Here is a 15,441-nt window from a genome sequence, read left to right as displayed (position 1 = left end):
CACTTACTAGCTGTGTGACCTTGGGCAAGTCACTTAACCCCAATTGCCTTAAAAGAAAAAAAAGGGAGGAAAAATGGAACCCTATTCCCCTGCTTCTCTCTGCTCCATACCTTATTCCGCCTACCTCCTAACTTATACCAATGGTCAGGTCTACAGCTGCTATGTGGGAATGTTCAAGAAAGGGTAACATAATCTGGTCCAACCCATCTTGCTCTTAAAGTCCTTACAGGAAGATCACTCAAAAACATTTACCTTCCAGGCAACAAGATGGTGCAGTGAATAGAGCACTGGCCCTGGAGTTAGGAGGGTATGAGTTCAAATCTGGCCTCACATACTAGCTGTGTGACCCTAGGGAAGCTACTTAACCCAAATTGCCTCCAAAAATTTTTTTTAAAAAATTAAAGAGAAAAAAAACCCTTCACCTTCAGTCAAACTGTGAAGCAGGCTTCTTGAGTCTAAGGTCAGCTCTGATCCCTTCCCCCTAAAGGAGTGTGTAATATAAGATCCATGAACTATGTCAGGCTTTGTTCATAAATCCAATACATTGTGGATCCTCAGGTAGGGATTTCAACATTGAATATTTCACTGGGATATGGGAGGTTAAAATCCATATAAACTACAAGCATACTGCAGTTATGTTATTGGGTCAACAACTATTGGTTTTGCCTAATGAAACATCAGTGACCCTGGTAGCAGAGGTTGCCCTCTAGCAATCTTGAGCAGTTAAGCCTAACTTTATTCATCAGTGCCAACAGAAAATAGATGCAACCTTCATACCAAGGTTCCTAGAAAGGTCAAGGTGAGTTACTTTTTTTCTTCTTAATAGTCAGAGGATCACTTATGTTTTAGGATGACTTCTGTTGAACCTATTTAAGACCATCAAAAAAGGTGTTCTGAAACTTTGCCATTCCCTGATTTTTCTGCCCTTTTCTGGTATAATCTTGTCCCCATACACCCACCTAAGCCCAGAACACTGGTTGACATTCCTGTAACTCTGGGATTCTGTCTACCATGGGGCCAAACAGAAAGCACTATGCCATCTTGGAAAAGCTGTTGCCTTAAAATTCCCTGCCAAGACAGTATTTGAAGAGGGTTTCACTTTCTTGAGGCAGACCCATGTATTATGTGTGGGAGTTTTCCCTGAGAGGAAGAGATTCAATTCTGCTTTAAGCTCTAAAATTTTTACTTGATTTTTTTTTAATAGCAACCCTGATTCCCATTCACTTATGTATGTTTCTTTTTTTTTTTTCTTGAAGGCCAGGATTTCACTTATCTCTCTCTCTCTCTCTCTCTCTCTCTCTCTCTCTCTCTCTCTCTCTCTCTCTCTCTCTCTCTCTCTCTCTCTCTCTCTCTCTCTCTCTCTCTCTCTCTCCCTCCCTCCCCCTCTCTCTCTCTCTCTCTCTTTCTCCCTCTATTTGGGTGTATATGTGTGTGTGTATGTTGAACTTCACATTTTACCTTTCAATACTATTCATCCCAAAAGTAGATCAAATTTTCAGTAATGATCTAGTCAGATTTCATCTATCCACCCCCGGACTCTCGGGATCCAATTTTCATAGGAACGTGGAGTGTTCCTTCAAAACTCTGCCTTTCCCGAAAGCAAATTGCCTCCACGACTAGTTAGTTTATGACTGTCAGATTTAACAGCTATTAAATACATTATAGGTTATTAAATTCAGGACATGTTTATACTCATAAGCATGCCCCAAGACTAGCACATTTAGCTTTCTGACAACAATTCTGAGCCTTCATTTTTAAGAGATGTGGGGAAGAGGAAGGTCAACAACTTCAGGATTTTGTTTTGTTTTGGTTTTTGTTTCATTAGCAAAAGCAACAGAGTGGCAATAACTTTTCAGTTAGAAGAATAGTAGAAGGGGTTAACTTATTTCATGTCTGGCATATGGCAGGCACCTGACAAATTATTTAAAATGAATTAAGGTGCCTTAGGAAGCACAGTAGAAAGCATGCTATATCTGTAAGCAGAGGAACTGAGTTTGAATCTTACTTCTATTAACTGTGTGACATCAGACAAGTCTCTGAAGTTCCCTGGGCTTCTTTTTCTTCGTCTATGAATCTATGAGTCCAGAAATAAATGATAACTTAAAAAAGGGTGCCTGGAGTCAGGAACACTGGGGGTCAAATCCCACTTCTGATATTTACTCGTGGTGTGGTCATTGAAAAGTTGCTTAACCTCATGTATCCTCATCTATAAAATGGGTCCATTTTATATGGGACTGGTACTTGCCTCAAAGGGATATTGTGAGGTTCAAATGAGGTAATTAATGTATGCAAAATGCTTTGGAAACTATGAAGTATTATGCAAATGTCAGCTATTATTATTATTGTTATAAAACTATAAATATGTTATTTCAGTTTATGGAGCCTAGAAAGTATGTGATGACAATAGCATAGAAATGTCATCTAATTCCCAGTTACCCTTACAGCAGAATCATGGGAACATTAGGAGGGTCCTGAGATGAACCTCTATGGCTGCTGTAGAACCAGTGTGCTTCCCTTTTGGCCCTACTCTCATTCCTGTGATGAGAGGATGGGCATTTGGGACAGGGTAGGGAGGAAAGTGTAGAAATGTACTGGCAAGAATTTTAAAATCTTGTGAAAATTATTAATTGCCTGAATTCCACATTTTTTGATATAGATCCACCTACTTTTCATCACTTCATCGGATAAAAAAACAGATTTTCTTTTAAGAAAAAATCTCCAAGGTCAAATACCTGATATGTGACAGAGACAAGGTAGATAGCCCTACCAGAAGAAATGCAACCAGGAAAATAACTCAATAGAGGTTTGGTGAAAAATTAATAGGATTCATCAAAACCCTACTATGTTAGCTTCATTTCTTGATGTCTCATTCCTGGCAGCCTTGACCAAAATCATTGCATATATTCTTTAGAGATTATCCAGTTGGCCTAAAAATCTTCCTCATTGGAGAAATACCAGAGAAATGTACCGATTAATTGTTGTATGGTAACAAGCATCATTTTAGACAGAAAGTTCAATGTACTCGTTTTGGGGTAAGGACAGCATCAACATTTTCTAGGGGATTTTTTGAGTTTGGTTCTCTCTCAGGGGGACAGTGGGCTGGAGCTTTCAGTATCTGCCACCTAGGCAACAATAGTTCAAGCTTCAGAAGAGTATTTATTAAGGGCTTACTATATGCCAGGCATAGAGTTAAGTTATCAAAACAAAACAAAACAAAAAACAGCCTCTGCCCTCCACGACCTTCCACTCTAATGGAGACAACACATTGGTTGTTGTTGAGTCATTTTTTTCAGTCGTGTGCACTCTTTGTGACCCCATTTGGGGGCTTTCTTGGCAAAGATATGGGAGTGATTTGCCATTTCCTTCTCCAGCAGAACCGAGGCAGAGTTAGGTGGCTTGCCTAGGGTCACACAGATAGTAAGCATCTGAGGCCAGATTTGCACTTATGAAGAGAGATCTTCCTGACTCCAAGCCCGGCTCTCTATCCACTCTGCCACCTAGCTGCCCTATACAACACTAGTCTACCTTATATTCATTCCATGTGTACATAGAGTGGGAAAGTAGTCTTAGAGGAGAAGGCTCAGCAACTAGGAGGACCATTAAAGCCTTCCTACACAATGTTGCATTTGATCTGAGTTTTGAATCAAACAACATCACCTTGTTGCGCCACTCTAACTCTTGAGAGAGAAGAATGGCTCCACATTTGTAAGAGGGTAGAACTGCTATCAACAGTGAAAGCAGCCTATACCTGTTGGTGCCAAGGTAAAAGTATAAAGCTCCTTCTACCAATATCCCTTTCAGTCTTTTTGCTAGACTTTTCAAAATTCAGATAAAACATGTAATTTGACAATCTGTCCAAATGCCACCTCACTGACAGCACGCTGCTATAACATCAATTATGAAATGTCTTCAGATTTGCATGTCCTTGTGACCACAGGAAAGGCACATAAACTTTTCTTGACCTCAGTTTCTTTATCTATAAATGAAGGAGTTGGACTGGATGACTCATATGCTTAGCTCTGAGATCCTGATACCATTTAGTGTCTCATATGCCAATAAAGACCACAATTCTTTACACACAGGTTACTTGCATATGTATGGTATGTATTCATATGAAACTAGGTGGTACAATGGATTGAACGCTAGACTTGGAGTAAGGAAAATCTGGGTTTGAAACCTGTGGCAGATATGTAATAGCTGTGTGGCCCTAGACAAGTCACTTCACCTCTTACAGACTTACTTTTATCTGTAAAATAATAGCACCTACCTTCCAGGATTGTTTTGAAGATCAAATGAGAAATATGCAAAGCACTTTGCAAACTTTAAAGCACTTCTTAAATACTAGCTATCATCATATTATTATTGTGATTGTGATTGTTATTATCAGCTTGGCTAAGAAGAACACTGACTTTAAGATTTCCCCTATCTACTCCCATTTTAAATTTCACTTTCACTGTTAGTGTAACAATTAGTTTTGTCTGTGTTTTTAATTGTTGCTGTTTTATTTTGTTTTGTTTTCTATTGTTATACTCTTTATACCTGGAGTGAGGTCAGGGTTTTATGGCTTTTAGCCAAAGACCATGTCTGCACACCTACCTGCTCCATTTCCCAATGACTTGTTTTGTTTATATAAACTTGAGCATGATCAGAGCATTCTATTTCAAACTAGCATCAGAAATTAGAAGAAGCTGCCTTAAATCAAGTGACTCATGAAAAGGAACTTTCTTAAAGAGAAAATTTACCCATGTATAAAGTTTGTGTAGTTTTAATAGATCACAAGATGATGTAGTCAAGGTCACTGAGACACAATAATTAATCTCTGTGTATGTTTAAGTGGAAAAACACCAGCAGCATGAAACTAGATCCCTAGACACACAAAGGGACAGGCCTTTCAATACTCACAAGTGGTTTGCCACAATATAACAACCACCTGCCTACTTCCAGACAGTAGCCTCGTCCATGGCCATAAACTTCCTACTATGTGTACTGTCTACCTCCTGAATAATAGGGCTAATAATAACCCTTCTAGGAGTGGGATCTGTTTGTTTTTGTGGGGCAGGGTTAGCGGATTTTAACAGGAGAATGACTTTCCCCAAGTTAATTTTTGTAAAACTTAGTATCCTGTCAAATTTTGTTTGTAGTAGACACATTTTGAGAAAGAGAATCAATCAATCGACTTGGAATGTACTGCCAACAATCATTTAGTCCAGCTCTTTCAGTATACAAGTGAGGAAATTGAGGTCCAGAAAGGTGAAAGCAGATTGCCCAAGATTTTATGGAAATTATTTAGATGCCCCTCGGGAAGAGCCAGAGAACCAGTGCAAACTCTTTAAAGGAAAGAATGGTTTTATTATTTTTTTCTTCTGCATCAACAGTAATTAGCTCGGTACCTTGTATTTTCTCTTTTTGGGGGGGGGGGAGAGAGCTGTGGGGGTGGGTCATATCTGTGATTTCATTGGTGTAGAGCAGTGGTTCTCAATCTTTTTAGTCTCCAGACCCTTTCACATTCTTAAATATTATTGAAGACCCCCCCAAAAAAAGAGCTTCTGTTCATGTGAATATTATCTATCAATAGTCACCATATTCAAAATTAAAATGTCTTATTATTATGAAGATAGATTTGACCTGAAGTACTCCCTGAAAATGTCTCTGAGGATCCTCTGACCACAGGTTCAGAATTGCTGGTGAAGAAACTCTCCTCACCAATTGATATCAGCCATTTCTGCAAATAGGTCATCTTAGAAAATTGCCTAGGGGCACTGAATTGTTAAAGGGACATATCCAGGGTCACCTAGACAATGTGTCATAGGTGAACCTTAAACTTCAGTCTTTTCTCCAAAGCTGATTCTCTATGCTCACATGCCTCTCTCACCTTGCTTAGTGTAGGCATTTAATAAATGTTTGTTGAATTTAATTAAATAGCATTGAAGGGTCATCCAATTCACTACTCTATACTTTATACCACCTGGTTTCTATCGGGTAGACAGCCATACATTAGCGCCATCTCATTGCTTAAGCTTTGTTTTTTGAACCATTCTTAAGAATAGCACTTCAACTTCAATGTAGGCATGCTAATGTTATAACCATTAGCTTAGGTTTTCCCATCTCTCTATTAATCTGTTAAAAAAAATCAGAAAAGAAAAGAAATTTCAGTAAAGACATGATAGCAATAAGTGTGACATTCCCCTTCTCCATGAACTGACCGGTGCAACTCATCCAAATGTATTTGCCTGCTCCTTTTATCTCTGGTTATGTCCACATTTTTTTTAAAAAGAAAAAAAATGTACATTTTGCATTTAAAAGAACCATTTCTGCTCAAGTTAGCAAACAATGCAGAAAGCAAGCATGTAAAAACTTTAATCTTACCTCAGGTTTGAGCGTCCCTTGGTCTGAAACAAATGTAAAAATGGGCATTGTCAGTGTAAGCAATTGTGTTGGATTAGAAATCTCAGCCTGGGCTCTGCTGCCTGCTAAAACACTAAGGCTTTGTTTTCCTAACTGATACCTGTAATATATTTCCAGGGTCCCTGGGGCTGGGCTAGTTATTGTTTTGCAACTCTGGTTCTTTGACCTGATTGGCTTGCTAGGAAAATGACTCAGAGCTCTAAATGGCTTGCTTATGGGCTATACTTAACTCTCTGAATTGCTTATTAAGCAGTGTCAAATAATTAAACCACAAAAGCTGCTCAAGTAGAGGGTTTGCATTAACTTTCTATGCATGAGAGAAAGCTGTCTCCTCTCAACTTTATTACCTTAAACCTGGTATTAGGGTTTTAAACTCATCAAATTGCACCTACGTGCCATATGTTTAGGTTCCCACTACAAGTTAAACAATGAAGACTAAGGCACATTAACACTTTTGATTACGTTTGTACAATTTTCATGTCTACTTGACCCAACTATGATCTAAAAAGAATAACTGAAAATCAGCATTGGATTGTGATATTAATATTCCCAACTCTTTTGTGACTCAGGTAAAATTACAGATTTGCTCTTGACCTCAGTGTGTCCATCTGTGAAATAGGAATAACAATCTTTAGTTACATTGTGAAGATGAATAATGATTATAAAGTGCTTTGAGATCTTCCGATGAGTTAATGCCAGAGAAGGGCAAAAGATCGTTCATTGCTAGAGCAGGGCCACACACTGCCTCTTCAAAAGCTGACAAACAGGATCAGGTGCAGAAAGACACTGTTCAGGTTGGCAAATGGCTAGGACCTTGAGCGTCCCACATCCTGGACAAACTCAGTGATCTTCTTTAGCCACCCCTGGGCATTGGGGAAGTACCATTTCACCATGATACTACCTCAGGTCTTTTCCATCCCAAAGTGATTCCATAAAGAGAAAGCAGAGACCTAACAAGACATTAGATCTTTTCATAAGTAAGGTGGCAGTGGGGCACAAATGAAGGTGTAAGTCAGACATGCTAAGACTTCTAGTCTAGAGGAGGCTCTGCCACCCATCAGCTGGGTGACCTTGAGTAATTCCCTCAAATTCCCTGGATTGGATTAGCCAATGGATACAATCCCTACAAACCCTAAAATTCACATGACTTCTAAATTCTAAGGACCCCTATAATCAGAATTCCAGGGAGGGACTCCCATTGCAGCATATACCTAGCCAGCTGTAACAGGTTCACACGCTGAACCTGCCTGAGGCTAACAGAACGAGTTTTCTGTGCCTTTTACCTTTCTCCCCCCTCTCTCCTTTTATTTTTTTTTTCTAAGAGAATATTCTTTATTCGTGGGAATAGGGAAAAAGCATAGACTGAAAGTCACCTTCCTTCTAGAGAAAACCATGTGTCTGAGTGCCTTTCATCAATTTCAAATGCAAGTCACCTTGGCTTCCCCAGACTGGTGGTGTCCTGGAAAGCAGTTCTGCCTGACCCTGAACCTTTCCTCTGCCCACATCCCAGGGATAACAGCTCCCTGCAGATGTGGAGGTGGAAGCAGCACCTGTCCTTACAGCACCTGGGGTCCTCCTTTGTCCCAGCAGATGAAGGAAGCAGCTGCTCATTACATTAACACCCTCCTAGACATTTAAGGGAGCCAGATAACAGCAAGGGTACTAATGTGTTTTGGATTAAACCAATCTATACTTGGTGAAGAGATAAAGTGGTAGCTGCCTACCATCACCACATTCCCTGTACATTCACACACACCGGAAATGTACTCTCCCTTCATCTTGAGCGATCGGAATTCTTAATTTCCTTCAATGCTCAACTTAAATGCCACGTTTTTGTCCAGTCTTTTCCCATCCCCTGAGTTGTTGCTGTTTTCTCCCTATTACCTATCTCCATGAGAATATAAGTTTTTTTGAAGGCAGGTACTTCTTTTTTCCTTGTATTTGTATCCCCAGTGTTTAGCATGGCAGCTGTCAAATATTAAGCGCCTAATAAATGCTTGTTGACTGGGCTTGACTACATTTTGTATTTTCCTGGTAGAATGCAGGCTCCTCCAAGTCCATTTCAATGTTTTTGACCTTTGTACCCTCAGGGTTTAACATGGTGTCTGGCAAATAGTAAGTGTTTAATAAATGTTCATTGACTTGATGGTGTATCTTCCTAATGGAATGCAGACTTCTCCAGGGCTGCTTCAATTGGGGGGGGGGGCCTTTGTATCCCCAACACCCAACACAAAGCCTTGTACACTGCAGGTGCTTGATACGTTAAAAAAAAATAAGTGAATTGGTGAGAGAACTTGTGTGGATGTAGGGAATATATCAACTCTGGTGAGAAGGGACGATGAGCAGTTATGATGGATCCTAAATCTTTATCAATCAACAACCTTTTTAGGTACCTATTATGTGCCAGGCACTGGTTTTTTAAGTTGGATATAAGTTGGGAGGGGGCAGGGGTGGCTCACAGCTCTGTCCTCTGGAGCCAAGCAGACCAGGGCAAATCTTCCTTTGCACAGTAGACTTTTTCCAGCTTCATGGCTGGTCAGGGTTACAGAACATACCACTCTAGAGGCAACACAGAATATTACACAGACGTGAGGAAGAAGGGGGCAATAATAAAAGGTGGGGCCGGGTTCAGCCTCATACTGCCTGCTGAATTATACTAGCTGGATTTCATTTCTAGAGAAGTATGTTGAGCAGCAAACAAATGTGACACTTTCATAGTGAGAATACAGACAGAACAATACTTAAATCAAAGTCGATTTTCTTTCTTTTTGCCTTTACCACCAGAGAGCATTCTGTCTGATTAACATGTGAGATGCCTGATTCTAGGAAGGCAAAGGAAGCCAAGTCACTTCACCAAGCTTAGCTTACTTGGGGCAGAGTCAAGCAATGAAAATAAAGCCTCCCTTAGAGGGCTGAATTTACAAATGAAGTGCAGATCAGCTGGATGCCATGATATGCTAAGCCTTCTCTGAATTTGAAATGGGGCAGTCTCACTGCACACTTCTCGTTTGCCCAGAAAGACCTATAAACTTTATAATGAATAAACTCTCTGCTAGCCTGAAGACTCTTCTGGTTCCTGATAAAAAAGAATATTCTAGTCCAAAATGTGATCTAAGTGCCTGTCTACTGATAGGTTCTTTGCAAAATCTAGTCCTGATTACAAAGCCCATCATTTGCCTCCATCTGACATCTTATTTGCATGCAACTGACATCATAATTTATAATACTCAGATTCAAGACTCTTGTCTCCCAGGGGTACAGTTACCCAACAGGGCTGCCAAGCAAGACCTAACAGTGTGAGGTAGAAATCTAAATATTAGAATACCTACCTCACCTGAACACTACCAAGGGAAAGAAGTTGCTGTCTTGAGATATCCCTCACACTCTGTCTCACCCCTCTCTTCTCCTGGGAACATTCCCAGGAAAGTCATTCCATTCTTCAAGCATCCAAAAGTTTGTAATCCTTAATTCATCTTTCCCCTGAAGCTCTGCTCCTGAGGTTGCAGTAGATCCAACAGTAAAGTATTTTACCCTTTCAAGAACCTTCCAAGTCAATGACTCATAATCCAACTTCCATTCTTTTAGCATGTCCCTACTGGTTCTGTGAAGTTCAGAAATAGGAGGCTCCTTAGTTGTTCTGGAGCCCATACAGAATGAAACCTCCAGAATCAAAGTCAGAGCACAGTTGTATATATACGTTTGCCCAAGGGAAGTGATTTTTCAAGGAGGCTTCAGGCCAACTTTTCAAAATTAATTTGTTTCCATGTAAAAATATGTTGTATTAGCCTTGTTCTATCACAGCCACCTATTTTTGTCTGCTATCAGAAAACGTCTCTATTTCTTAAGGGTAAATGAAAGCCAGCAAACAGCAATGGTTACAGAGCTGGCTTTGGAAGGAAGACCCAGGTTCAAATCCTTATGCATGCTGATTGGGCTGTGTGACCCTATACAAGTCACTTAACTTCTTAGTACCCCAAGCAACTCTCTGAGATGATTAGTTGTCAAACAAGTGTCAATCTTTATTGGAAGAGGGAGTGCCCCACTTGGTGAAATTACAGATGAGGACCAGAGTAAATTAATGCCTTTAAATAGTACAGCAAGCTTTCATTCAAGGCAGTGTGGTTCAGTAAAGCATGGGCTTTGAAGTCTGGAAGACCTGGGTTCAAGTCCTTCCCCAACACAATATTGGCTATGTAAGCCTGGGCAAGTCACCTACCCTACCACAATATAAATTACAGGCCAGCAACGTCAGAAGAGAGAGTTTGCACAATGGAAATTCCTCCACACTAATGAAAGCACCACAGGAAACAAAAATTATTAATGTGGCTTCTTCTAAAAAGTTTGCATTTGGGCTATTTTCTGTGAAATATTTAAACGGAAAGACAAAAGGATGGATAGAGCTTTGAGGAAAGGCTGCATAAATGCTATGCACATTGAATAGATGCCATAATGTTCTGTAAAATGTATTGTAGCATTTTGCATAAACTGTAAATAATATTTAGAAAGTGTTTTGTATTTCATATCTTGTTCAGGAGTCACATGAGGGAATCAACCAGCTGATATCTCATTTCTAGTTCATGCTAATGATGATTTATAGCTAGACATTGTGACCCACACGTGGGAATTCATTTCCCCTTTTCTTTGAAAACTGACTTAAAATTAGTGATAATTATAGCTAGAATGTATAAGGCTTTAACATTTACAAAGTACTTTATATATATTATCTCATTTGATAAAAAAAAAAGAGGAGTTTCTGGTTTATGTAATAAACCGAGTGTTAAAGTAATAAGCTAAAGAAGACAGAGTTCTGTTATGATTATGGAGGTGACATTCAAATCAAGCAGAACTGGCTTGTCCCACCTTATAGCCAAATTTAAGAAAAAACATTACAAAATGCCCAAAATCAGACTGAGATAATTCTATGAAAGTGCAACAATTTCATCCAAGTGTTTTCTAACCCATCAAACATTCCACCACATTATTTCTTCTGCTTTTATGGAGTAAAACATAGTCCTTTTAAGGTTTGGAAAAGTCCATTACTGATTCAAAAATGGTTTAAATAAAATTCATGAAGCTGCTCCCCTTGCACACACCAGGTCCTCACTAAGTAGTTTTCAGCCATCAGCAGACCAAGCCATACTCTTTCCAATGCAGCAGCAGCTGTCCTAGATAATCAAGCAATTAAGCAGATAAGAAATGGGGATCTGTTAGTTAAACATTCCAGAAGCTGAGGCTTGCATTCCCTCTAAAGGAAAGGTGGACCAGACAGCAGTAGTCTGCTCCAGGAGGCTTCGCTGGCAATTTGATTCCTTCTTTTATAAAAGAGAGAAATTGCAAAGCAAGCTTTATTGAGTAAGGCTGGAGTAAAAGGGGGCAGGAGAGGCTTTCCTCCCCTATTGGACAGAAAGCGAAGCAGAGACACTGTCCAGCCTGTGAACTGCAAACTGCAGCACTGTAGCAAGGGGCGGGGGTCCCAGACGAATCCTGGCCTTGTGGTGACTTGTTGAGAAAGATTAATGCAAAGGGGCAAAGGCAAAGCCATTGGCAGGGCACTGTGGAGGCTACGGGAGAACGTGTTTACACCGTTGTTCACTTAAAGGCAGAGCAGGCGCAGTCCAGTAGGGGGAGATGGACATGGTGGCATTGGCCAGCTTCCCACCCCGTAGGCATTAGCATGGGCTAAAGTACCCCCTCACTCCTCGGCTGGGCACAAGAGCTCTCTGCTTTACTTTCAAGCCTTCTCGTGAACAAAAACACACCCAAAGAACTTGAAAGGGCTCCTCTCCTAGGTCTGTTATGCTCCAACTGTTACTCGGACACAAATATGTACAGACATGAATGGAATGAATGGATGAATTTTCTCCCCTTGAAAAAGCCCCACCCTTCTGTTACAAGTACTTCTTGTCTCCATAACAAATTAGACTAGATTAAAACAAGGATTCACAAAGATAGTGGGACTGGACTCAGGGCCTGGGGAAGAAAACATGCATAGATGGCTAAACTTTCTTAAAGGAGTTTCTTACCTGCTTTGCTAAATGCTAAAGGGCAAAAGGTTTGATTACAGGACATAAATTCTGAACTGGAAGGGACACTCAGCACCTCTTCCTCATTTAAGGTGTAGTAAAGTGTCAAAACTCTCAACATAGAAGTCACAAAAACATGGGTTTGAATCCCACCTCAGACACTAACTAGGTGACCCTATGCAAGATATAAGATATCTAACCTCAGTTTCCTCACCTATAATGGGGATAACATCAAGTGAGACAATATAGCCAAAGAAGCACCTGGGGGGCATATTGGATAGAAAGCTGGAGATGGAAGGGCTGAGTTCAAATCCTGCCTCAGATACTTACTAGCTATGTGAGCCTGGGAAAGTGTCAAAACCTCTCTCAGCCTGTTTCCTCTCCTGTAAAATAAAAATAGCAGCTACTTTCCACGGTTGTTGTGAGGATCAAATGAGATAACATAGGTAAAGTGCATTATAGACCTTAAAGTGTTATATAAACCTGAGCTATTGTTATTTTTATGTTGCCAGTGAGGAAAATGAGGCACAGAAATGCCAAAAGTCACACAGGTAGCAAGCAATAGAGATCTGACATTACCAAGTCTAGTCTTCTTACAATGGCTCCACGGTAGTATGTCCTACAAAGTCACTAAGGCTTCACTAAACGTTTTCTCTGAGAGAAAATTCAGACAAATTGAGGGGAAAAGAAAATATTTGTTGGGGGAGGGGGATAAAGGCTACTCTGCTGGATATGACTGCTTGCTGTGTTCTTTATACTGGGCTAGGTACTGGGTGGCACATAAAAGATGTCTACAACACAGCTCCAGCCATCAGTGAGTCCACAGAATCAAAGGATTGAGAGTTGGAAGGCACATTAGAGAGCTAATCCAGTTTCTTCATTTTACAGGTGAGACTCAGTGGGAGAAAGGTGCTTGCCCAGGATGATACAGCTGCCCAGCTGGAGAGCCAAGACACAAACTCAGATCCTTGGAATTGGGGGAAATAAGATTGCACACATGAAATTGAGCAACACAATCCAGATAATGCCAGAGATGTCTAAATACAATTCCATGGGAAATTAAGGGAAAATGGAGATTCAAGAAGGATTGAAGCAGAGGTATACTTGGTAAATGTTTAACAAGGGGCTGGGCTGGAGGTGGAAGGAATGTATGCATTATAATTCTGTTATTCTGCATTGTTATTCTGCATTATTAACATTTTTTTTGGTCTAGACAACCAACAAAACATTAACTCAAGCGTAGCATTTGCTGATTTCCAAGATGCTTATACTGAAAATTGAACAGGTATTAACTGCAAGCTAGCTCCAGCATACTCCTGGGTTGAAATGTTCAGGGAGAAATTATTGAGAGAGTCTCTGGGGAACTTGAGAAGGACCACTGAGATGTCAGTGGTCAGAGAAGAAGAAAGGTAACTGTGAAGTCAATATGAAGAAGGCTAACGGAGACTAAATAGAGCTGAAAGTGTTTTTTTCCCCTTCCAAGAAAGAACGGTTGTCCCTATCACGATACCAAGTGCCTTGTATGACAAAGAATCTTTTATAAGACTTTTGGCCACACCCTTGGGCCTGATTGGTTCTTCACTGGTTGCTGTCCTTTGTGCTTAAGGATCAAAACAACATTACTATGTCACGGTCAAGGTACAGTGTGTCTGACTGTGGCTCATACACCAAAATGAGTTCAGAAAGTTCTACTACAGGTTAGGCACAAATAGTCCACATGAAGATTTGGAGCAGACACAGGTCACATTCCTTTCGAACTACCGGTATTCTGCTTAGGTCATAAAGCACAGCGCCTTCTTTGAGGCAGGCACACCATGCTGGGTGATCCTGTGCCCGTGACAATCATGTCCCACAATTGATTCCAAAGTTCTTCAGAGAGACCCTGAGAGTGTCCTTGTGATGCTTCTTCTGACTCTATGTGAGTGCTTTCCTTGTGTGAGTTCTCTGTAAAATGGCATTTTAGGTAAATGTACGTGGCATACAAACAACACGGCCAGCCCATTGGAGTTGCACTGTCTATAATGGAGTTTGAATGTTTGGCTCAAGAAAAAACCTCAGTGTTCAGAGCCTTATCTTGCCAGATGATCTTCAGAATCTTCTTAAAACAATTCAAATGGAAGCCATTCAGTCTCCTGGCATGGCAATGATAGACTGTCCAGGTTTCACAGGCATACGACAATGAAGTGAGCACAACAGCTCTGTAGACCTTCAATTTGGTAGACAGTCTAATACCTTTCCTCTCCCACACTTTTCTTTGGAGCCTCCCAAATACTGAGCTAGCTCTGGCAATGAGTACATCAACTTGATCATCTACGTGGACATCCCTGGAAAGAATACTGCCAAAGTAAGTGACTTATCCACAGCATTCAAAATTTCTCCATTTGCTGTAACCAATGGTTCCATGTCTGGTGGAGAACCTCTGTTTTCTTGGTGTTAATTGTCAGACCAACATTAACACAAGTGGCAGGGCACTGATACATACTCTGTTACATCTCAGCCTCAGAGGCTGCACTGAGTGCACAACCATCTGAGAACAAAAAGTCCAGCACCAACTCTCCCTCTACTTTAGTCTTGGCTTGTAGCTTTTTCAAATTAAATAATTTACCATCAGAGTGGTAGATGACCTCGATGCCATTTTCATCCTCGTTGAAGGCATCTGACAACATCACTGAAAACATCATGCTAAAAAGCATTAGAGCAAGCACACAGACCTGCTTTACTCCATTGGTGACTTGGAAAGTACAAGAGCATTTTCTACTATCTAGAACCTATACACACTTGCCATCATAAAAATGGCATACAATACTGATGACTTCTCAAGGCAACCAAATTTTTCTGTGATCTTCCACAAGCCTTCATGACTGACAGTATCAAAGGCCTTAGTCAGATCAACAAACATTGTGTACAGACCTATGTCCTGCTCCTGGCATTTCTCCTGGACTTGTCCAGCCACAAACACCATATCAACCATTCCTTGGCCCTTTCTGAAGCCACACTGGCTTTTAGGCAGGTG

The 15,441-nt window shown here is 40.5% G+C and overlaps 1 protein-coding gene across 1 annotated transcript in view; it reads right to left on the bottom strand.

Annotated features, from left to right (window-relative positions):
- Nucleotides 1-15,441, bottom strand: part of VAV3 (vav guanine nucleotide exchange factor 3) — a 450,109-nt gene that overhangs the window by 124,792 nt on the left and 309,876 nt on the right. Inside the window, exon 18 of the mRNA XM_021000329.2 lies at nt 6,367-6,389. Within this exon, the coding sequence (XP_020855988.1) occupies nt 6,367-6,389 (23 nt within the window). The remainder of the gene's footprint in view (nt 1-6,366; nt 6,390-15,441) is intronic.

The sequence above is a fragment of the Phascolarctos cinereus genome, unplaced genomic scaffold (assembly GCF_003287225.1).
Source record: "Phascolarctos cinereus isolate Bilbo 61053 unplaced genomic scaffold, phaCin_HiC Scaffold_5;HRSCAF=322, whole genome shotgun sequence".
In the NCBI taxonomy this organism is placed as follows: domain Eukaryota; kingdom Metazoa; phylum Chordata; class Mammalia; order Diprotodontia; family Phascolarctidae; genus Phascolarctos; species Phascolarctos cinereus.
Note: the sequence above shows the minus strand (reverse complement) of the source record. Positions and strands in the feature narration are given on the sequence as shown.